The sequence below is a fragment of the Numenius arquata genome, chromosome 3 (genome assembly GCF_964106895.1).
Source record: "Numenius arquata chromosome 3, bNumArq3.hap1.1, whole genome shotgun sequence".
Taxonomy (NCBI): domain Eukaryota; kingdom Metazoa; phylum Chordata; class Aves; order Charadriiformes; family Scolopacidae; genus Numenius; species Numenius arquata.
Window position 1 is genome coordinate 16,699,906 of NC_133578.1, and position 22,607 is coordinate 16,722,512.

The 22,607-nt window shown below is 38.6% G+C and overlaps 1 protein-coding gene across 1 annotated transcript in view; it reads left to right on the forward strand.

Annotated features, from left to right (window-relative positions):
- Positions 1-22,607, forward strand: part of XRCC5 (X-ray repair cross complementing 5) — a 53,599-nt gene that overhangs the window by 16,086 nt on the left and 14,906 nt on the right. The window contains exons 9-16 of the mRNA XM_074144864.1: positions 1,480-1,592; positions 5,255-5,317; positions 6,000-6,137; positions 7,612-7,702; positions 8,965-9,098; positions 13,261-13,457; positions 18,105-18,198; positions 19,667-19,736. Of these exons, the coding sequence (XP_074000965.1) occupies positions 1,480-1,592; positions 5,255-5,317; positions 6,000-6,137; positions 7,612-7,702; positions 8,965-9,098; positions 13,261-13,457; positions 18,105-18,198; positions 19,667-19,736 (900 nt within the window). The remainder of the gene's footprint in view (positions 1-1,479; positions 1,593-5,254; positions 5,318-5,999; positions 6,138-7,611; positions 7,703-8,964; positions 9,099-13,260; positions 13,458-18,104; positions 18,199-19,666; positions 19,737-22,607) is intronic.

Here is a 22,607-nt window from a genome sequence, read left to right on the forward strand (position 1 = left end):
ATACTGAAATTTATTTCATTTTGACTGTGTATTTGCTTTTCAGTTTCCAGGAAAATGTATCTGCATATAGGTTTTTGATCCAGGGATTTACCTCTGTTCCTTCTGCTTTCTTTGCACCTGAGGATATGATCCTTAGGCTGTGGCAGTATAATGACGTGATGATGTTACAGGGAGGATATTGGAGCTTTAGGTGGGGGAATAAGCAGTTGGAACAGATGATACGTCTGAGAAACTAACAGCTTCCTGTTTTCTGGAGATATCCCTGTAATGTAAGGCATGGGAGGTAAAACACAGACGTATATAGAAAGATCACTTCTGAATACAAGAGTGTTTTGGTTTTCCATTGCATATGAGGGTGTATCTCACTTCTACTCTTAAGACATTTTGTTCTCTGAATCCCTTCTGGTGATGGTGGTGATCATACCACCATGAGTTGTGGTATGTTTGGGTTTTCTTGTATTATGTTGTATTTACTTGCAGCCCAGAAGGCCAATCGCATCCTGGGCTGCATCAAGAGATGTGTTGCCAGCAGATCCAGAGAAGTGATTCTGCCACTTTACACTGCTCTGGTGAGACCTCACCTGGAGTTCTGTGTGCAGGTCTGGAGCCCTCAATATAAGAAGGACATGGACCTGATGGAGTGGGTCCAGAGGAGGGCCACAAAAATGATCAGGGGGTTGGAGCACCTCTGCTACGAGGACAGGCTGAGGGAGCTAAGGTTGTTCAGCCTGGAGAAGAGGAGGCTCCGGGGAGACCTAATAACAACCTTCCAGTACCTGAAGGGGGCCTACAGGAAGGCTGGAGACAGTCTGTTTACAAAGGCCGGCAATGACAGAACAAGGGGTAATGGCTTTAAACTGGAAAAAAGCAGATTTAGATTAGACATTAGGAATAAGTTTTTTACCATGAGGGTGGTGGAGCACTGGAACAGGTTGCCCAGGGAGGTGGTTGAGGCCCCTTCCCCGGAGACATTCAAGGTGAGGCTCGACGAGGCCCTGGGCAACCTGGTCTAGTTGGGGGTGTCCCCGCTGACTGCGTGGGGGGTTGGACTAGATGACCTTTGGAGGTCCCTTCCGGCCCAGATGATTCTATGATTCTATGTTTGCAGGGAGTGTTGCAGTCTATTTGCTGAAATCTATTCTGATTTGCTTATATCTATTCTGTGAGCATAACTTTGTTGGGCAAGATGTTCAGTTACTTTCTTTCCCTTACTGTTCCCTTACTTTCTTTCCTGCTCTCTACAGGGGTAGCTGTGCTACATAAAACTGTATACAAGGAGTGCAACTGCTGTTCGTGGAGTACAGAATGTGTCTATGGGGTGTGGGGGGTTTTTTTTGTTAACAGGGAAAGTAATTTGATGAGTGTGCGTGGAGTGTAGCTGTGGGGCATGCATGCATTGTTAAAATATTCAGAGAGCTAATTTGGGTGTTAGAATTGTAGGCCCATATGCTTACCAGATGCTCTTCTCTTGTTCTCCAGGGTTTCGCTATGGGAGTGATATTGTTCCTTTTTCCAAGGAAGATGAAGAGCAAATGAAATACAAAACAGAAGCAAAATGTTTTTCTGTTTTGGGATTCACCAGATCCTCTCAGGTACAGTACTAAACTTCTCCCATTCAGCTCCTGGGTTGTTCAAGACAACTGATTTCAGATGAATTCGCTGAAGTTGTGGTGTTGTAGTGGGTTCCAGTATTGGGAATGGGGCATCTACAGTCAGGTATACAAGGGTGACTTATTTGCTGGTTCTAGTACATGTAAACAGTGTGTGGCCTTGTGAAGGAGAGAAGCTCATAAATGTGGCCATTGGGCCCTCAAGAGCCACTGAACTCTGATCTCTGCAAAGTGGAAACGTACCTCTATTGTAGTCTCATTTCATCTCATGAGCTTGAATAGTGATGCCAGATCTGCAACAAGATGGTCTCTCTTCTGTTTAGGTCACACAGAAGCCTTTTTGGGCTTTGTCCGGTCACAAGTGTGGTGTTCTTAACAAAAAAAAGCCTCTCCCTCAACATGAAAGAAATGGTAAAGAAAGCCTGAGAACTGACTGCATTCATTCTCGTTTCCATAAGGATTAGTTTGTGAACTGTGACTTGCTTCTTGTTTCTACTATAACAAAATCTAAATGTAGCGAAGACTTCATAGAAGTTAGATGAAGATAACATAATTCAAAACTCTCCATATTTCAATGAGATGCTTGGTGTTTGTATGCACTTACCTGTACTTCTGGTATTAAGTTTGCCATTCGTTTTACCTGGAAGTTGTAAGACTTACACTGAGCAAGCACCTTAACAAAAGCTATCCAGCACAAGGTGATTTCCTGCAGAAAATCGAGGACTTAAGGATTAGGAAAGCCTTAGGCAAAGGCTTAACAAACCCTTGTTGAAGCAGGACACATAAGGAAGAACAGAGATGCGAGTGTCAGTAATTGCTAGAAACATTAAGCTTTTCTCCCTCTTTTCTTCTTCTGGATATTGCACAGGGTGACTAAAGTTTTACTCTTCTTGGAGTTCGCTGCACCCAGTCCCCTTCACCACTGAAAACCAAAAGGAAATCATAGAGCAGCTCTGCGTCTTCTGTTCTGAAAGCTCCCTTTTTGAGAGCTTTCTGCTCTTCTTTGAAATGTCTCGCTGCTTGAACAAAATAGAACCCTAGACAAAGGCTATGCTAGGAAGGAAAGATGCTAATGAAATAGGAAGTATCTGTGGGAGCTTACTCCCAAATGGATGTAACTAAACACCTTTTGACTTTGGTACGGGTGGCACAGACCCCTCCATGTTGCTGGATATGCCCTTAGACTACTGCAGTGAGCTGGTCCAGAGCACATTATTAATTGAGGAGCCAGGAACATCGATTTATTGAAATCAGCCAGCCTAATGGGAACTCTCATCTGGTTGCTCCTTGAGGATATTCAAAGCTTAAATTTCTTATGTAACACGGGAGCTTGTGTATGGAAAGTGATTGATGGAGGAAACATATCATGCTTGAGCTTATATGCCCTAAATTGGGCAGGGCAGAGAGATGTTAGGGACTGCTAAATCCTGTAGCAGAAACTGGGTCTAACGAATGAAATATATCTGAACACAGTGTTTCAATGAGACAACTTCTTGCATCTTTTCATGCGTTATTAGCCTACAGCTATGTCTTACTGTCTTCATTTACTTCTGTAAGATGTTTTTCACCATGTGCAGCTTTTTCTGCTGGAGACTGGCCTTCTATTTTGACTTGAAGTCTGACTTTTATTGAAAACAGAAACTAAGAGGAAAACAGATGAGAAGCATCATGCTCCTAGAAGTGAGCTGTTACTTTACGTGGGGTTTTTTTTTGCCACTGTTGGTTAGATAGTGTGATAATACCTTCAAATACAGTTAATTAATTAGTTTAAACTGAAAGAGGAGTAGAATTAGAATACATATTAGGAAGAAATTCTTTACCGTGAGGGCAGTGAGGCACTGGAACAGGTTGCCCAGGGAAGTTGTGGATGCCCCATCCCTGGAAGTGTTCAAGGCCAGGCTGGATGGGGCTTTGAGCAACCTGCTCTAGCGGGAGATGTCCCTGCCCATGGCAGGGGGGTTGGAACTCGATGATCTTTAAGGTCCCTTCCAACTCTAACTATTCTGTGATTCTGTTATAATTGTAGGAATATAGTTGAAGGAATACTTTTGATTCACATATATTTGCCTCAAAGAATTAACAAATTGGTTTTATATTTTTTTTCAGTGCACAAAATATTTATTGCTTTTGATAATTTTTGTAATGTACTTCTCTTGTCTATGGATTTCATAAGAAATAGGAATTACAATCTGAATAAAGTGTGCTCTGGTTCTGCAACTAGGAGTGTGAGTAATTATGCCCAGTAGTAGTTGCATAGACCTCTGTGGAATAAATTAGTCAGTTGTGATTGCAGGAGTAAATTTACACTGTATAGATAATGATACCAGGAAGTTTTCAACTACCTCAGGAATTTTCAAGACCTGTGCTTTCCTTATGTTTTGGCTTCTGAATTTTATTGTTTGGAATCATAATACTGACGCTATTCGAATGTATGTTTTATATTAAATTGTTTCTTTTAAAAACTTTGGAGAAAAGATAATTTATTATTAACTAGAGAAACTGGAACAGCTCCAAATACATAATTAAAGAAGGAATAGAACCACCTCATATTATTTTTCTGAGTTATTCACATCCCCCAGGAAAGGAGATCAGAGGCCGCTTAAACTTTGATTTTTAATTTATAAGCAATGCCATGTAAATTGAGAAATATACTTGAAAATATAACAAAGGGACTTTTTTTTTTTTTTTTTTTTTAAAAAAGGTGGTAGTGATACACACATCTAGATATTTATACTGTACTGAACATAAAATTTCCTGAGCTTTTTAAGACAGAACAGCAAAGAATAATTGCAGGTAGAATAATATGAGTTGAAGAATTGTGCTGTAATACATTAAACAGATCTGTTCTGGTGTAAGTTGTTACTGACTTCAACAGCAGTATGGTAATTTGCTAAATAATGAAACTCCAGGTTAGTTTGGAGACAATATAATTTGAAGAGATTTTGCGTTAACAAAGAAAGGTCATTTTGACCAGTGTTTATAGTAGTGTGCAGCCTTTGTGACAGGTTTTCCTCTATTGCAGTGTATCTCTGGGTGTGTCTCACAGCCTCTGTAGCTCCAGCTTTTCCAGCAATGCCCCTTTAATGAAACTGTAATTTCTTTTTTTTTTTTTGGGGGGGGGGGGGCGGGGCAGGGAAGTCGGCCACAAACAGCATAAACACTGATAACAGAAGTGCTTCTTTGCTGGCACAGCTGTATATGCTCCAGGTTGGTATTGCAGTAGCTTCATTCAGGACATTACTTTTTTCGGCTCCTTGTTGACGTGTCTTTGCTAGGAAAATTTAATAGCGTAGATGAGGTGTCAGTTAGGTTTAGGTCTTTTGTTCACTACTGTGGTTTTCCACACTGACTTTTGAATAACTGCAGTATTATTCAGGCTGGTAACAGCTGCAGGTACCGTAGTCTTTCGTTCCTGCTCATCAGTAGGAAGGTATGAGAATATCCTGCTGACTATGACAGAATATCCATATTGAGGGATAAATGGAGATATGAAACATACAGGGCTTTAACTTCTATGCACAGTAATTTAATTTTGTAGCTTCTCACTTGAGTAATGTGTTAGTTGCTTCATAATTTAATTGGTCCAGTCACATTAATGACATTTGTTTTAGATCAGGCTAACTCTTGACCATTTGAATCTGTAGATCCAGAGGCATTACTACATGGGCAACCAGGTTCTGAAGGTCTTTGCAGCTAAGGATGATGAGGTAAGGTGAACTGAAGTTTAATGTTGAAGGTGTTTGGCCGTGGAACAGAAAAGAATAGTAGTGATGCTTGAAATTGTCCCTTCTTTCCATTTTAACAAAACAAATATTCTTAACGCAGCTTACAGAAGTCTTCTTCCATTGTCCATTAGGATGAAAAGAAGTTGACTTAAACCCCAAATGAATACCATATCTCATGAATAATGAGAAACTGGTAAATATCTTTGTGCAAGGGCATAGGGAACCTGGAGTTGGTGCTTAAGTCCATTCTTGTGCAGAGCAGTGGTGTGCCCTGTCACTGTGTTATTTAGAACAGACCTCCAAATTATTTCAAATATTGGAGGTAAAAACCTGACTGTAGTGCCCAGATGTGTTCTGTTAAGGGTCTGACTTCTCTCCCTTTCTCTCTCTCTCGTAATACTTCTGAGAGCTCTTCACACCTAGTAGAAAGGGTGGAACATGCTGGATCTAAAGTTTGCTCAGCTTTGAATAGATCTGCTATCATGATGAGATTTGACCTTTCTGCTTTTTAATTTTTTGAACATGAAAAATGCTTGTGTTGAAGTTATAGCTGAAATGGGAACTAGTCTTGACTAAATCAATGCTGTTGAATTCACTGTGAAAGATGTATTTCAAAAAACTAATGAGAATTTGGATGATTCTCTAGACTTTTTTTTTCCCTTAGAATGCAGCAGTTGCTTTTTCTGCCCTTGTTCATGCACTTGATGAGTTGAAAGTGGTAGCTATAGTGCGATATGCTTATGATAGAAGATGCAACCCGCAAATTGGAGTAGCTTTACCATGTATTAAGGATGCATATGAGGTAATTTTTCACCCTTACCTTTCTGTAGAGAGCCTCTGTATTAATGCTTTACAAGTATCAATGAATAAATGATCATATTTGAACCATATGAATTTGCAGTGTTATGTACATCAGAAGAATATATGAATATATATTTAGAATATATATATTTGTAATCAGAATAAATCAGAATCAGAAATTTTGTCATACATGTATATCAGAAGAAACCAATGTGACTTTTCAGAGTGGTTTTAGGAAATAGTGCCAAGTCTTAGGACAAGGAGGTAATAAATAGTATTGAGAAAATTCCAGAGAAAAAAAAATATGGAAAAATAATGCCATATGTTTCTATTAGTATTCTCTATATTACAGATTTAAATAATACTGATTTTTATTTCGGTAACATAGTAATAATTTAATTTTGTAATCCTGGAAATGTAAATATTTTTGGTAACTCGAAAGAGTGTAATCACATACTTATGTAATAAGTTACCACTGCTTTCTTGCTGTGTTACTACCTACCTCTCTGTGTACAATCCAAAATTACATTAGATTCTTTAACTTTCTTAAACTGTGGATTTATCTTCAGGTTGCTTGGTAGTGAAAAATTTGAATTTGATAGTTGGTGTGGCATTTCAAGCATGTCCAACTGTGCTGTTGTCATTAGGTTTCCAAGTGAACTGGAACTGAGGGGAGGAGCTGACAGGATTTAAAGCTGTTGTTTAAATTCATATGGAGAGTTAGGAAGACAGTAGTATATTTATTTATTTGAAACGGTTATTTTTAAAAACAGGAGGAAAAAAAAAAGCCTGTTTCTTAGGAAAAAATAAGCAAGTTCTGTAAACAGCAGAATAATTTGAAATATTTTTTTAAAAATTCTGAGAGACCCAGAAACAACACAGTATGTCAGAATTTTTTTGCAGCATATGTTTCCACTGATCTTACTTACGAGAGACTATTGAAAGCTAAATATGTATAGCATGGCTAAGCAATGACGAAGGTGGGGGCGGACATAACAATCTTCACACTTTTGAAGGGTATAAACATAAAGGAATTATTTAGGGTGGTATGAACTGGAGGAGGTATTTGAATAAAGAAAAAAAAATTAGACTGAGAATGTTCAAAAAACCAAACCCAGCTTTTGACTTCGAAGCACAGTAAGCTATGATAAAACCTCCCAAAGCACTTGTGTGGGGGATTTAAAGCTTGACTTGTTGGAATTCTGCACAAGAAAAAGGGATCAGATGACCTGGGAGGTCTTTATTCCACCAGTAGGAAAATGAGGAGTGTAGCCATCACTATATTGTAAAATAATGCTGTTTTATTCTGCTTAAAACTGTGTTGCTCTGTAAATATTTTATTTAAGTATTTTGATACAGATATTAGATCTTTGGATTTTTCTTATGTTTATATTGCCCTGATAGGGCACTTTGGGATAGTTTAGAATTTTTTACTTAAGGCTCAGTTGTTTCTTTCTTCTTTTTTTCTTGCTCAGTGTCTCATCTACGTGCAGCTACCCTACATGGAAGACTTAAGACTGTACATATTTTCATCCCTGAAAAACAATAAAAAATGCATTCCTACAGGTAAGACTGTCCTTTGCTGGGCAACTGGACAAAGTAACCTACTTGTCTTCCTTTAAGACACTGTAAAAGAACTGGAATATTTGGCGTTCCAATGAAAACATAAGCTTTGTTATTTTTTTGGCTTAGGAAAAAAAAAAACCAGCCCTTTGGGAATAGATTATGGTGATGTCATCTTTAAGTGTAAATCTTGCATCAAAACTTTGCCAGCTTAGTTGCAGGCTGAACAGACTTGAGGTTTGCAGGCAGTCTTTTAAAGCTGTCCTGTTAAATGACTTCTGGCTCGGGTTATGGGATTATTAGTCTCACGGGATCTCTATGATAGACATCTGAGATTTAGTCCTCCGTATCCTTTGATCTTTCAACTCATTTGTTAGACTGAATGGCCAAACCTTGTGGGACCTACAGTATGGGATTAGCTAGTTAGAATTAGAATAGAGGCATTGGCTCCATTCATACGAAGCTGGTCCTGTGGCCATTTACAGCCTGTTAATATAATGTACAAAGGCAAAGACTGTATTTTCTGTGGTGTGTGTTCTTTTTAAAGCGTGCACTTACTGGTGTCCAGATTCAGATGGAGGGTGTCTTTGGAGAGCTATAGGACATGCAGCCATGCAAAGCTTGACTCACTGTTCTGAGAATTCTGCACAGCAATGAGCGTAAATGGATGTAGCTTAAAATCCACTCCCACTTCTTTAATTTGTTCTGAGATCCGTTGAATGGGCATCTGCACATCAGGGTATATAAAGCATGCTGGGTTGTTTCTGAAATAGTTTCTATTTTCTTGCCTGTAACCAGCAGTTTGAGAACAATTCTAAAACCTGTCTTACCAAAGCAATATTTGTCTATTGTGAACTGTGTTAATTTGCAATCATAACTTTTTAAAATTTATATTACACTACTTAGTTTTTCAAACCAACTGTTCTCCTTATTTTCTAAGTGGCCTATAAACCTTCTGTTGCAAATAAAAACATCTTGAAAAAGAAGAAAAATGGAAGCAGAACGGCAGCAATAGTTGAGGTCTTGGGGGGAAAAAGAAATTCTTTATGACTTTACATTGTAGTCCTTAAATAAAGGGCTTAAATAAAGGGGTTTTATTACTGTGTCCATTATCTATATTCTTTATTGTCATATCTATATCTGCAGTGTATTCTGTGGTCAAAAATTTCACATTGTGAAGTGAATCTTCATGTATAAATTGTTTCAAAAAATGCATTCATCTGCAAGTGTACTTAATTTTTCTTTGTATGTAATTGCTGCCTTAGCGGATCAGTTATCTGCTGTTGACTCCTTGATTGATTCTATGAATTTGGTTTGTGAAGATGATGATGGAGAAACTTTTGAGGACCTGTTTAAGCCCAGTAAAATCCCAAACCCTCATTTTCAGAGGCTATATCAGGTGAGGTGATATATGTGGCATTTTTTTAAAAACTACTTTTGTTAAGACTTTTCACCTTTCTGTCTTGTTCTGATTCATATTGGAAAGATCTGCATTGTGAAGATGGGAATAGAAATTCTTTTGCGTTTAAGTGTGGGGTAGTGAGCGATTTCTATGTTGTCCCTTACATAGATTTTATTCTTAAAATTTCTGGTTTCCAGGAAGCAAGGGAAATCAAATCTTGAGTGGAGTCACTTTTCTGTGCGTTATTGCATCTAGCAGTGGTTCCAAAGCAGGTTAATTTGAGGTGAGCTTGATCAGTAGTAAATGGTTGATGTTGTTGACGTTTAAAATATTCCATTTGGGTGTCTGAGCTGACATATTTTATGGGCGAGTAGAACAGTTCACACTTCTTGCAGTTATTGTATCAAGCTGTCTACATCTCGATTTACATTCCTTTCATATCTTGAAGATTTTCATTGCAACTGTGAGGATGAGAGACTTAATTATACACTGGAATTCAAGTGTTCAAAAAAAAAATGACACAGCAAATTCAAAAATAAGGAAAATTACGATGCATTTTATGCAGCTGCAGAATTGTGTTGTATACAGAGCCATGGAGATATATTGAGTGCGTGACTCCACTCTGAAAATTGACCAAAAATGGTGTTATAGCAACCATGTTCATCATATCTCAACAATTCCAAATGAAACTTTTCAGTTTACAAGTAGGAAGAAGTTACTTTTTTATAAGCTGAGAAAACTTACCCTAGCTTCCAAAAGCCATGCTGTCTCAGTATTGTCAAAAGAAGCAAAGGATCTGAAGGTCGTATTGTACGTTCCAGGAACACATGTAAGCCCACTGTCTTCAACTCCTACTCTGATTGACACTTGAAGAACTTGGTGTTCCCTTCAAATTCTGCCAGTCATTTTGACAAGACAGTTTGTAACTGAATGCAAGATTTGGTCAGTAGAAGGTTGTTGCTTGGCAAGAACTTAAAATGCGTGGACCTCTGCATGACTTGTATTTTAGGAAGGGTTGTAAAGCTTGGGTATTACAAAACAAATATGGTTTTGCTTGTAAATGAAATGCATAGGGGATAGAATTTCCTCTAGAATATCGCCACATAAAATTCTTTTGGTTCAGTTAATGTTGCCTGTCAACGAACGGTGTTTCTTTAGGTGTGCCATTTGTCTTCTGAAACAGTATGATGATGTTGTCCCAGCAGTTGAGTCAAGTGCTGCTGGAAGAGAGTAACTGCGTAACTCATCAGTTTCCTTAGAGGATAATAGACTTTTGTAAGGGTGAATGGTACTAGTAGAAAAACTATTTATTGATTGTTTCAACGTACTATGTAGTATACAGTTCCTGCCCACAGTGCCTGCTGTTTATAAAGCCCTAAATTACCAGTCCTTTTAGTGCTTTCTTTTGCTTGTGCACAGCCCCATTTTTTTTGCCTTGGTTACAAAACTGCTATGAATCTATGTAAGTTACAGAAAGATTGATCTCTCCTTTGCTGCAAACATGTTCCAGATTCTTAATATTTTGAGCTTAGACCAAGTGGCACTGCTGGTTCTCTAAGACCTACGAAGAAAAATTATACATCATCTTTTGAATGTAACCAGTACATTGATTGGGCTCAACAGGACCTATCAAGGGTTTGGAAAAATAACTGAAGAAAGGATGAACTCCCCCTTCATTTCCTTGCTCTATTGCCTCATGAGGATATTTGGAATGATAAGTGACAAGAAGCACAATTTAACCAGAAACATCAAGCTAAATTATATCTCTGGAAGTAGTGGTAGGCATCAGGAAATGACAGGATGGGTGGAAAGGAGTTGCTAATGCTTGCTTGAGTGGAAGATGAGGAATATCCTATATCCAGAGTTTCAGTTTTTAGTTCTTGCTTCCAGAACAGCCTAACTGAACTTCCATAGCTTTTGTGGTGGCAGACTTCCAACTTCATTGTTTAAATTGTTCCTCTTAAACACAAGGATTTGAAGCACATAAGATATTTGGGGAATGCAGTGCATTTAACTTGATAGCCAAATAAACAAATTGCTCCACAATGATTCTTCTACATTGGGACAGACTTGGAGGGAAGGTCTGTGGGGGTGGTGGCCTGCAGCATCACGTAGTTCATGTGATCCGGCTGCAGAGTCTACATCTAAATATGCTGCAATGGCTCCTGTTAGACCACGTGTAAGCAACCGTAGAGGACTGAGCCTGTTTGTAAGTGGTTGTACTGTACAGTGATGTTTTTTTGAAAAAGCAGAGCAGCAGCGGGACAGGAGGTAGCTCACAGAAGTCTGTAAGGGCTTTCACCAACAAGTGATCTTACCTTTGGTTGATTGTAGTGGATCTGCTGGAAGGTTATTTTGAAATCATCACAAACTAGATGCAGACTGAACTCTTAAGACACTTATGTTGGGATTCGGTTCACACAGGTTTAACTACCCTGAAGCTAGCTAACTAGAGTAAGCTGAGTTGTCCAAGCCTATTCCATAATCTGTGAAAACAGAACCTTGGGAAAGTAATTGATCATTACTGTTTTGGAGATCCCTTTTAACCTTGCTTCGTCTTCCTTCTGTGCCCAGCAAAGGGACTCTTTGGGATTAGGAACTTCAGGTTAGCTCTGTTCAACCTCATCTCCGTTTAGCACTTGAGTTTTGATGGTACCTGCCATTTCAGGTTTCAGAGGTCACCATCTACTCTGAAAACAGGAACAAGTGGAGGCTGTGGCTGCTTAGTGTGCTCAGCTCTTGCAGCTGCACACATAGAGATTTGAGATGCGAAGGCCTGAAAAACACATTGACAACAGGGGACTTAGGTTTTTTTAGTTTTGTGAGTTTAATTCAGTCCCCTAATGTTGTTTTAATATTGTTTTTTTTGTATCACAAGAGCCGTTGCTGCAGCTTCCAACAACATTTTTGCTCTCTTTCAAAATAATTGTGCCTCAAATCATTACAAGTGTTTCCAAATCAGTAGCCTTGTATGACGGCCTCCTTTTGAAAGTGTGCTCTAATATGGATTGGAATGTTAATGGCAGCATGAAAGCACATCAGTATTGATGTGTAGCATATGGTCTGGATTTTCTTTATTGGCAGCTTTTCAGCGTGAATAGAGGGGGTTTTGTTTCTTTGGTTTTGTTTTTTAAGTTAATGTCATGTCTGACAGCCAACAGGGCAGGAAAACTGCTGTATTCCTAGTTTACTGAGTAGTTACCTTCCCACTTGTGTCTAATTCACCTAGTACATACAGCCAGCTTGGAAAAATTATTCTCCCATGTACATCACATGTTTTTAAGAATGTATGTGTGTGCATGCACTGGTATATGTGTGTATGTGTATGCAGATACACATATATTTCTACTGCTGTCCCGCACTTCACAGCATTTAAGAGATACCTACTTTGTTTTTAAAATTCTCAATGGAATTTCTGTAGCCTCATTAACCTCATCTCTCTCCCTCTGCTTTGTTCCCTGACTGTGTGCACTGTCTTTACACTTTGGTGAAAAAGCCTTCTCCTCTGTAGCTCCTACCATCTGTTCCAACTTTGATGTACATCTGTCAGGCCCCTTTATTCCCTCACTCTTTTCAAAGCTAATTTGCAAACAAACCTATATTCTGTGCCTCACCTGTGCACATTTAACTTCTCTCTATTTGCTCTTAAACTGGTGACAATTTCTCTTGTGTGCTTTCTGAGTTTTATTGACAAAGAAGAAATATTTTCTTTGAGGGACAATAAACTGTGACAATAACTGGAATATATAGTTGGGGTATATATCTTGTTGCCTAATTTTGGAATGTGTAGAAATCTCTCCCATGTGACTGTTTCATAAGAGAACTGCACTTTAAAGGTAAAGCAAAGTTAAAAAGCTGAATAGATGGAGATGACTGTTTCATTCTGGGATTTTCGTAAGAATTTTCATAGAACTCATTCCAGTGAGTGTGGGAACACTGATCTGCATCAGTATTCTTTTTTAATAACATTATTAATCTCCTTATAAAGCTGATCATACGACTTTCAGTCCACTTGTGCTGGAATATTTGTCAGCAATATGAAAGTAGTTTCTTTAGTACGGAAGATATTTTGCATGTGCCATACGATCTCAGGCATAAGGGCATTATATTAAAAGCACATAAACTAAAAGTCTTTCTTTGCTCAAATTGTTTCTTGCAGTGTTTGCAGCATAAGGCTTTTCACCCCAATGAGCCATTGCCGCCAATTGAACAGCACCTTCTTGAGATGCTGGAGATGCCCCATGTGGTAAAAGAAAAGTGTCAGGCTCCTCTTGAAAAAGTAAAAGCACTTTTTCCCCTAAAGGAAGTTGGCAAGAAAAAAGAAGAGAAGACTGCTCAAGACATCTTCAAAGACAAGTAAGTTGGAGATGTATTATGGATTTTTTTGAAACTTTTTTTTACACTTCAAATTGTTTTTGCTGAGTGAAGCAGGCTCAGAGTCTTTTGAACATAAGATCAATGAGCTACACGCTGAAAAAAATACTGATGGGTGGAGAATGTCTGGGGTATTTTGTGAGTAGTGGTGGTCTTACTGTTATGGGGCAAGACACACCGGGAACCAGCCTGTAGCTTCCTCACGTCTGTATTTGTTGTCACAGAATCACATAATCGATCAGGTTGGAAGGGACCTCAGGAGGTTTTTTTTGTTCAACCTACTGCTCAAAGCAGGGTCACCTGTGAGACTAAACAGGTAACTCGGGGCTTCACCCAGCCTGGTCTTGAAAACATCCAGAGATGGAGGCTGCACATCCCCTCTGGGAAACCTCTTGCATTGCTTACTGTCTCCTGGTCAAACAGTTTGTCCTACTGGTAGTTATAAAATAGTTCACATAAGAGTAACAGAGGGTCTAATTTAGTTTAGAATAAATGCTGCAGAGCTTTAAATTAGCTGTAATGATGAGTCTTCCTTCTCAGCCTGCTCAATTTAGGTCACTTGGTAGCTTTCATTTTGAATTCCAAATCAAAAGAAAAGCAGCTTGATTATTATCTGCTGTGCAATAAATGTGGATGTCTTGAAAAATCAAACTGTTATCGACTCTTCCTGGAACATCTATTGTCTGAACAGTTTTTAAGATAATTATTTTTTTTTCTGTTATTACATATACTGTGTTTACTTTATTCATGCTGTAAATATGAAGCATAAATGCTTAACTGCCACTGCATTGGTACTGCCAAGTCAATTTGCTTAAACAAAATCTGTTTCTTAGAGCTTGATTTATCGAATACCTGCAGTATAACTAGTGGGTCTCCTGGGATGTTGGAGAGATCTCAGCTCCTTCTGCCTCCCTTTTGTCATTTTAGCTCAGTCTTTTCAGTGCTAGGAACAACATCTTTGAGCCATTTTGAGGCCTTGCTTAGCTGAGCTGTCATATATCCTTTACCGTGGGTTGGCTAGAGGCTCCTCAGCTTGTTATCTTTGGGAAGATAGGACACAGGACTTCTCACATTACTGCAATAGTATAATGACCACATTTCTCTGTACAGACTGGGAAACACCTTGCTTTTTATTTTCTTCATTGCTGTGTATTCCTGTCTTGCCTTAGTGTTCTGTGACTTCATACTGATTAAATTCTCTTGTCCTTGCTCTGTACCCCAGTTTCTCTGTGTGTGTGTGCATAATATGTTTATATGTGTATTTTAAAAATTGATAGAACCAGTTTTAAAAAAAAAAAGGCAAAACGGATTCAAAAAAGCTAGGGAGAGAATTTAAACAAAAAACAGCGACCCATTACTGGCAGTCGCTTAAAAACATATCGCCCCAAAGGCATCAATTTGACAAGCAAGAAGGAAAGCTATTTTGTTTAAAAACTGGCTTCCTTTAGAGGGGTGATGAAAGCAGCTATAAAAATAATTGAGATAGAAATTGGTGTAGGGCATTAAAATGATTTAAAAAAAACGTCTGTAAGTGAGGCAAAAGTATACAGACTCAACTATGCAAAGAAGAATGAATGGAAATGGGATTTAAAAATATGGGAAAAAATGGTGTTGCTGTAGCAATGAATGGGAACAGTAGTATTGTCAGTATTACAACAGAAGTGTTAACTTCATGTATTTGTTCTGTTTGGGGAAAAGCTGAGTGCTATAGTTAAATCACTTGATAAAGACATGAGTCTGCATCAGTTTGCAACAATGACTAAGGAATATGTTAAACACCAGATAACATTCAACGTATTAAAACTATCAGATCTAGGTAATTTGCACTAAAGTGTTTTGAAAAAGTTGGCTAGAAGCTGTCTTGACAATTTTTTTTTTTTTTTTTTTTTCCTAAAACTGATTTGTGTCTCCTATCATCATATCACAAGTAACCTGCTCAGTTGATATGGTGTGAGCGGTAGACATTGTCTGCCCGGATTTCTCCAAGGCTTTCAATACGGTTCGCCACAGCCTCCTCCTAGAGAAACCCATGCGTTATGGTCTAGGCAAGTGGTCTGTCTTTTTCAAACTGGCAACCTGTCACAAGTGGGGTCCCCCAGGGATCAGCATTAGGCCCAATGTTGTTTAATATCTTCATGATCTGGATGACAGGATCAAGTGTAGCCTGATGAAGTTCACTGATGATACCAAGCTGAGTGGGGAAGTGGACACTTCGGAAGGGAGAGCCACCCTGCAGGAAGACCTGGATAGGCTAGAAGAGTGGGCTAACAAGAACCTTATGAAGCTCAACAAGGACAAGTGTAAGGTCTTGCACCTGGGACAAGAAAAGCCAGGAGTGCAGCACAGACTGGGATCTACTGGCTGGGGAGCAGCTCTGTGGAAAGGGACCTGGTGGTCCTCGTGGACAACAAGCTCACTATGAGTGAACAGTGTGCTGCAGCGGCAAAGCAAGTCAACAGGATGCTGGGTTGCATCAATAAGGGCATCGCCAGCAGATGTAAAGAAGTCATTATCCCATTCTCAGAGCTTGTTGGGCCACACCTGGAAAACTGTGTTCAGTTTTGGTGTCCCTGCTATACAAGGAAGATGCGGACAGGCTGGAGAGGGGCCAGAGAATGGCCACCAAGATGATCAAAGGACGGTGAGCCTGCCATATGAGGAAAGGCTGAGACAATTGGGTTTGTTCAGCCTTGAGAAAAAAAGACTTCGGGGAAACCTCATCACCATCTTCCAGTATTTAAAGGGTGGCTACAAAGAAGATGGAGACTGTTTTTACAAGGAGACTCATGGAAAAGGGGTAATGGGTACATGATACTCCTCGGGTGATTCTGATTAGACACGAGGAAAATTTTTCACCATGAGAACAATGAACCATTGGAATAATCTTCTCAGCATCATCATTTATGTTCTCCTCCTTCATCCAATCCCAAAGCATTTTGAATCGGTAAAAATAATGCAGGAGGAAAAAGATTTCAAGACATTGCAATTGAGTGCAAAACACCTTTAGAGAAAAAAGATTCTAGAGGATAATTTTCATTGTTCTTTGCACCTTTCGTCAAACCATGTCAATATACAAGCATTTTTGTTCAAGTAGAAGTTCCAAACTCACTGGTGTTAGATAAGCATCAGTTTTCTCCATTTTACAGACAGGTATATTGGCTGTCTGCAGCAATCAAGCAACTTGTTCAAGGTCAGCCAAGAAAGTCAGCGGAGTTGAGAATGAAGCAAGGTATCCTCTCCTTGTCATGAGGCATAACCAAAGTCACCACTTCTCCTCGAGTGATAAGTCAGGTTATGTTGGATGACAGGAGTTGCTGAGGAGAAGGGATTTCATTTCAGTAGTGACAAAATTAAGTAAAGGACGGAGAAGACTACTGAAACAAAGTGGGATAGACACTGGTTGTAAAGTAGGGGAGGAGTGTGCTACAGAAAGTATAGAGGAAGACTGTACAAGTTCTTTCTAAGAGTTGATTAGTTCTGTAACGTTGCAATGCAAGTTTTAAAATCAGTTCTAACCTTGTAGAATGCAAAGTGGCACCTAGTCCAAGATCTCTGGCTTTGTCCCTACATCATCAAGCAGTTTCTTCTTTTCACTTCAGTAGTAGAATTTTTAAGACAAACTTCTTTCTTTGTTTTGGGATTCCTTGAACACAAATACTGCCGTTTAGATTGCTGAGCAGATTTCAGTCATTCTTAAATTGAAATCGATTCTTCTGTGTCAGTAGCCTGTCACATAATGTGACATAGAACATGGTGTCTGATTTTCTTCCCCGTTTGTGATTAGCTGGATTTTGTTCTGTTGCCAAGATGTGCTCTAAAGTTTGGCATGTTAGATGTTATGATTAAGTTCCTGGTTTGAATGTACACCTTGGTATATGTTACCTGTGAGGGCAGAGCTAGAAAGTAGCCTAAAATCACAATTAGCTTTTTAAAAATAACAAATAGCCTTTTGAAAGCATTTTGAGATGTAGCTTAAAATGTCCTAAGGGAGTTCTTACATACTTAATTGGGGTTTGTCTAGCAGGTTTTGACTCCTATAAGTGGAAGTTTATAAAGCTCTTCTGCACTGATAGAGAATATTTTAAACTCCAAAGCCGCTGTGTAAGCAGATTTGTAGTAGCTGTCAATTCCAAGACAGGAACTAACAGGTAATTTTTGAAGAGTAAATGAATTTCTTACTAAAATGTTAAGTTTCGTTGCCATTTCATGTTACGAAGATCTGCTGACAATACCAAATGTCATGTAATATACTGTAAATCGTACACTGTGAATTACCAAGGTTAACTCAATATACAGGTTCCAAATAAAGTGTCTGGAGTTATTATGTATTTAGAAAGGTGGAGAAGATGTGTATGAGTAAATTGACTCCTGGAATAGGCATGAATGATCTCACACCTTCAACAAGCACTGCCTTTGCTTTATACTAAGATAAAGTTTGATCTCTGTTTCTACTGTCTGCTTTGTGCAGGGGAAAATGAGGCATGGTTTAGTGTTAATTTGGGAACAGCTGTATAATGAAGTTTTGTCCGGTGTTCAGTATATATTTCATTAATTTACTGACTCCCTACTTAGTAGGCAGGACAGTTTACTTGAAGTGTTTATATTCATTTTTGTCCTTCTCATTTGCAGCAGTGAAGATGGACCCAAACCGAAGAAACTAAAAATTGAAGATGAGGAAGGTAGCTTTAGCATCATGAAACTTGCTGAAGGCAATGTCACCTCTGTAAGCATATTTTTACAAATCTGATTAATAAAGGGGAAGATTCGTTTCTCTAACACTATTATAGTGAATATACAGAATTCCTAATAAAAGGACGGTTTCTAGCTAAAACATGACTGAAAAATTGTCTGCTTGTAGATTTCAGAGACTCTGTTAGAGATTTTAAAGCCAATTTCCACTGCCCTTACGTGTATGTTAGCACAACTTCCCATCAGTCTTGGATATTTTAGGACAAAATTCTCCTTCAGTGTCTAGAACTCTGAAGGGCAAGCCTGAGGATCTGAAGAAAACAGAATCTCAGATTTGGGGTTCAGTAGTTGAATTTTGTTCTTGTTCTTTCATCTGCAACATGTTGCCTCTGTATATTTAATCAAAGGTATTGCTGAGATTTTTAGAGGCTGTTCTCTGCATTGATTTGGGTTCTAAATCACAAATTTGGCTTCATCTTGGTGATAGGTTAAACATCTAAATTATAAAGATAATGTACATGAGTAGATGAGGCCTGTATCATAACTCTGTACCATCCTTTATTTGATTTTTCAAATTACAAAAAAAAAGGTGATTTAATATTAATTGAGATAACTTCACTTGTTGTCAAACTGTCCTTTAAGGTTTGTTTTTAAAATGCATGATTGAGATTTTAAAAAATATTTAAAAACTAAAAAGACTTACATATTTTGTACTCCTAATATACACTTCTGATTTTTCCTTAAAAGTGGCATTGCCAGGTTTAAAAGAAACACGAAGAGACCAAACACACTTATTGAAAGATTGAAGAATTATTTTGACAGCAAAGCACAAAGTTTTGAAATAAACAGGAGAACTTTGATTCCTGAAAGGAAATGTTAAGCAATGTAATTTGTTTTTTCTAAAGTCATTGCATCTGTTTTTCAGTAGATGTTTATTTATATTTGACCTGGTTTTAGTTCCTTTGTAAGGGTTCTGCACTTGTATACCCATTTAGGTATTTAGGGTATTCATTTAGGGCTTCAGCTTTAAGACATCAGACTAGGCCAGAAAGGGTAAATGAATTAAGTGCAAGTTTTTAATTTTGAGCTTCCTATTGGAGTGGCAAACCAATGATTCTGTACCCACATGCCTGGGAGCTCCCATTCACTAATCTTGACAGGCGCTTAATGAGGAGAGGTCTGTGCTACAGTAAGTCTCAAAGCTGAACTAGCAGATAGCCTGAATTACTCTGCTTCTGACCTCTAGACCCCAGGGAATACGGTTGGCTTATAAGAGTGCAGGGTAGTAAGTGTAAGTTCGTCTTGCTCATGTCATAACTAACCTTTGCTAGGAGTACTGCGCACACATTCTAAGACTTCCGTTTTATGAGTCTGCGTGCAGAGAATTGTAGACCTTCTGTTTCCATATTAAAATAAACAGAAATTTAAAGATCCTTGTTGCCTTGCAAGAATAAAGAGGTGGATTTTGGCAGACAATTATATCATTTTTGGACCTTTTGTAGGTTGGCAGCGTTAACCCAGGAGAAGATTTCCGAATTCTGGTGAGGCAGAAAAACGCTGACTTCAAAGACGGTAAATGACTTTTATCTATCTTAATTGTATTTGGTAGCATCTTCAGGGTTCAGTAAATTCAATCCATTTGTCTAAGCATATGTTTCTAATGCTATGTGAGATGCTCTGGAATTCACTGCTTAGCTTCTAGTGCCACTCAGCTAATAAAGTTGTCACTCGTAATTCCTGTGCCAGTATTTGCATCTGAGCAGCAACTCAGGTGCTTCTAAAAGACGATCTCTTGGTACTGACTGACCGCCTCATTCAAACTGGGCTTCTTATCTGGCTTTATGGGATCTTTCTGGCTTGAAGTGGAAGGATGTTGACTGCGTGCAGAGTGAGAAACCTGTCTTCTGCTGTGTACTTATTCTGTTCTATGAAGAAATAAGAATCTGATGCCTGGGATTTAAATCTTTACATGCAGAGATCAGTTCTGACTGCTTGTTGTGAGCAGAAGAAAGCACAGGTGAATTTAGGGTGCAATAAGCAGGTAATATGTGACTCTTAAAGATGAAAGCAGGATCTGTGTGCACCAAATCTATTCTCAGCGTGCAGCAAGACAGAGTTTTGATGCAGAGGCAAGGAAGAATACAAAGCACAGGTCAGCCACTGTGTTGCACGCCCCAAGTCAGAAAACGAAAGGAATTACCATTTGTTTGGTATTTCCCTACTGTAATAGCCATACAGAGATATATGTAATCCAAAGGTATCCTAAAAAGAATGCACAAGGGGGATGGGGTCTTATTTTCTTTTAAAGAATGATTTGAAGGTTGTGGCAAGATAAACCTCATCTGCTGAATAGCCACTAATGCAGCATTCCTTTTCAAAGAAAAAGATTTGCAGAGGTGCTGAAGTGAGGTGCTGGGTATTTCAACAAGGCCTTTGGTCCTTTTGGACATAGTTTGAGGAGGGTGTTGAGTAGTATATTGATTTTTGATACAGTCTGTTAAAGCCTACATAGCTATTTCTCTACAGAATTCCCAGATCTGTAAGCCAGCTTTTTACATGAATTTTGCATTAGATCCAGAAGAAATTGTTTATTGAAAAAATATTTGGAACTGTGTTCTCAAATCTCAGATATAAGATGCAGTAAAAAAAGCATTGTACGATATATTAGAATACGGAAAGTGTGAAACAATTGACTATGTTGTTATAGTAATTAATTTTATTGTGTAGGAAAGCTTTAAGGCAGAAATAAGTATAGTGATTACTCTTGAAGGTGGTTTGACAAAGGAGTGCTTAAATATGTCCACTTGGTAGCTGTGCTGGAGAGAACTGCGGTATGTGATTGGATGGCTTCTGAAATGTTGAGCAATCTGCTTTTATTTTATGTGTGATCTGTTCTGTAATTATAAGGTGTGGTTAGACAGAAGGTAGTGCAGTCACCCGTTTACAGGAGAGATAGAAGCCACTATAAATAAAAACATGCTCTGCATATTATTTTTTTCTTCTGCATAATCCTTTTTCTGCTTTAGAGCCTGTTAGGTAGCTTAATACATAAAACATTACAGGCATGTTTTAATGGCTTGCTGTATTGCATTCTGGTTGTGTAAATAGTAAATTCTGCCTTAAAACTATTCAGTGGTTCTAAGGGGTTTATTTTAGTATCATTTTCTATCATATTTAGTGATGAAACTTTTTTTCCTCTGCTAAACGATGTGAAATGTAAAATGTCTTTGTAGGAAAGGATAATCTGTGGCATTCAAATAGTTCATTGGAAAAAAGCTCCAACAATTACATTATATGTGTCAAGATGCAGACAGGAGAACTATTAGGTTGCATCCTGTTTTGCTTCTTTCTTGTATAAAAAGAGCATCTAGTGTAGTCTTCCAAACTGAATAGAGTCTACATTCTCATCTTTAAAAAGACAGCAATTCCGTCTTCCTCCCCTCCCCACAAAATAGCAACAGACTCCCTCCATAGGGAGGAGAAAGGATTTTCAACTACCTGTTTGCTTGGGCATGGGTTTTTTTGGTAGATAGAGAAGTTGTAGCGATAGGAAGAGTTGTACTCTGAATGCTGACAGTATAGTGGCTTGTTAATTAAGCTGCAGGTTAATGGCATGCAACCTCTTGAGTCCACAGCAAGTCCCTCACCAAAATCATAAAATTACCAAGACCAAAGTATGGTAAGGGATGTTTATTTTTTACACAGCTTGTAGGAAGTTCTGACGGTATATTTATCATTGTAAATGAGTAGCAGTGCATCTCCTGCAGTGGCCTCACTGGGATTTGATGATCAGAGTTTGTGCTATTCATAGGAGAAGCCGATGATGTGCGAGTTAGACAGCCCATGTCTGAATGCTGGGTCTCATGGCAGACCAGGGCAGGAGGAACGATGCATTCGCTGTTGGTGAGAATTGGGTCACTAATGTATAAATACATTTTTTAAGAAAATCTAAGGGTTTCAAATTGGCAAGGGCCTTAGGAGTAGGTTTTCCGAGTCTGGCAGCTCAATTCCTGAAACAGTAATCAACTTTGGTTTTAATTGACATCTGTGTAGTTTATTACAGTAGGGACCCACTTACGGCTTACGTGATGAATTGTGTGTGAGGGTGTCAACTTACTGGTTAATGTTAATTGCTCATGTAACAAATATTGCATTTCCCTTCCAGATATCTTTACTTTCTTGTTTGTATTCATGGCCAGAGAGATGTCATTTTATGCAGGTCTTATTTTGAGCAGGTTACAAGTGCACAGTCATCACAAAGACCAGTCTTCTGATAACAGCTTCTGACATTTTTGTCAATGAATGCAAACAAAATAGATTAGTTTGCCTGAGTGGAATCTAATTGTTGCTCCCAAGGGTGTACAATGAGTTTCTTCATTGCTGTGGCTGCAAAGAAGATTCTCAAATGCAGTGAGTGCTTGCCATCTTTGTAATGCCAAAGGA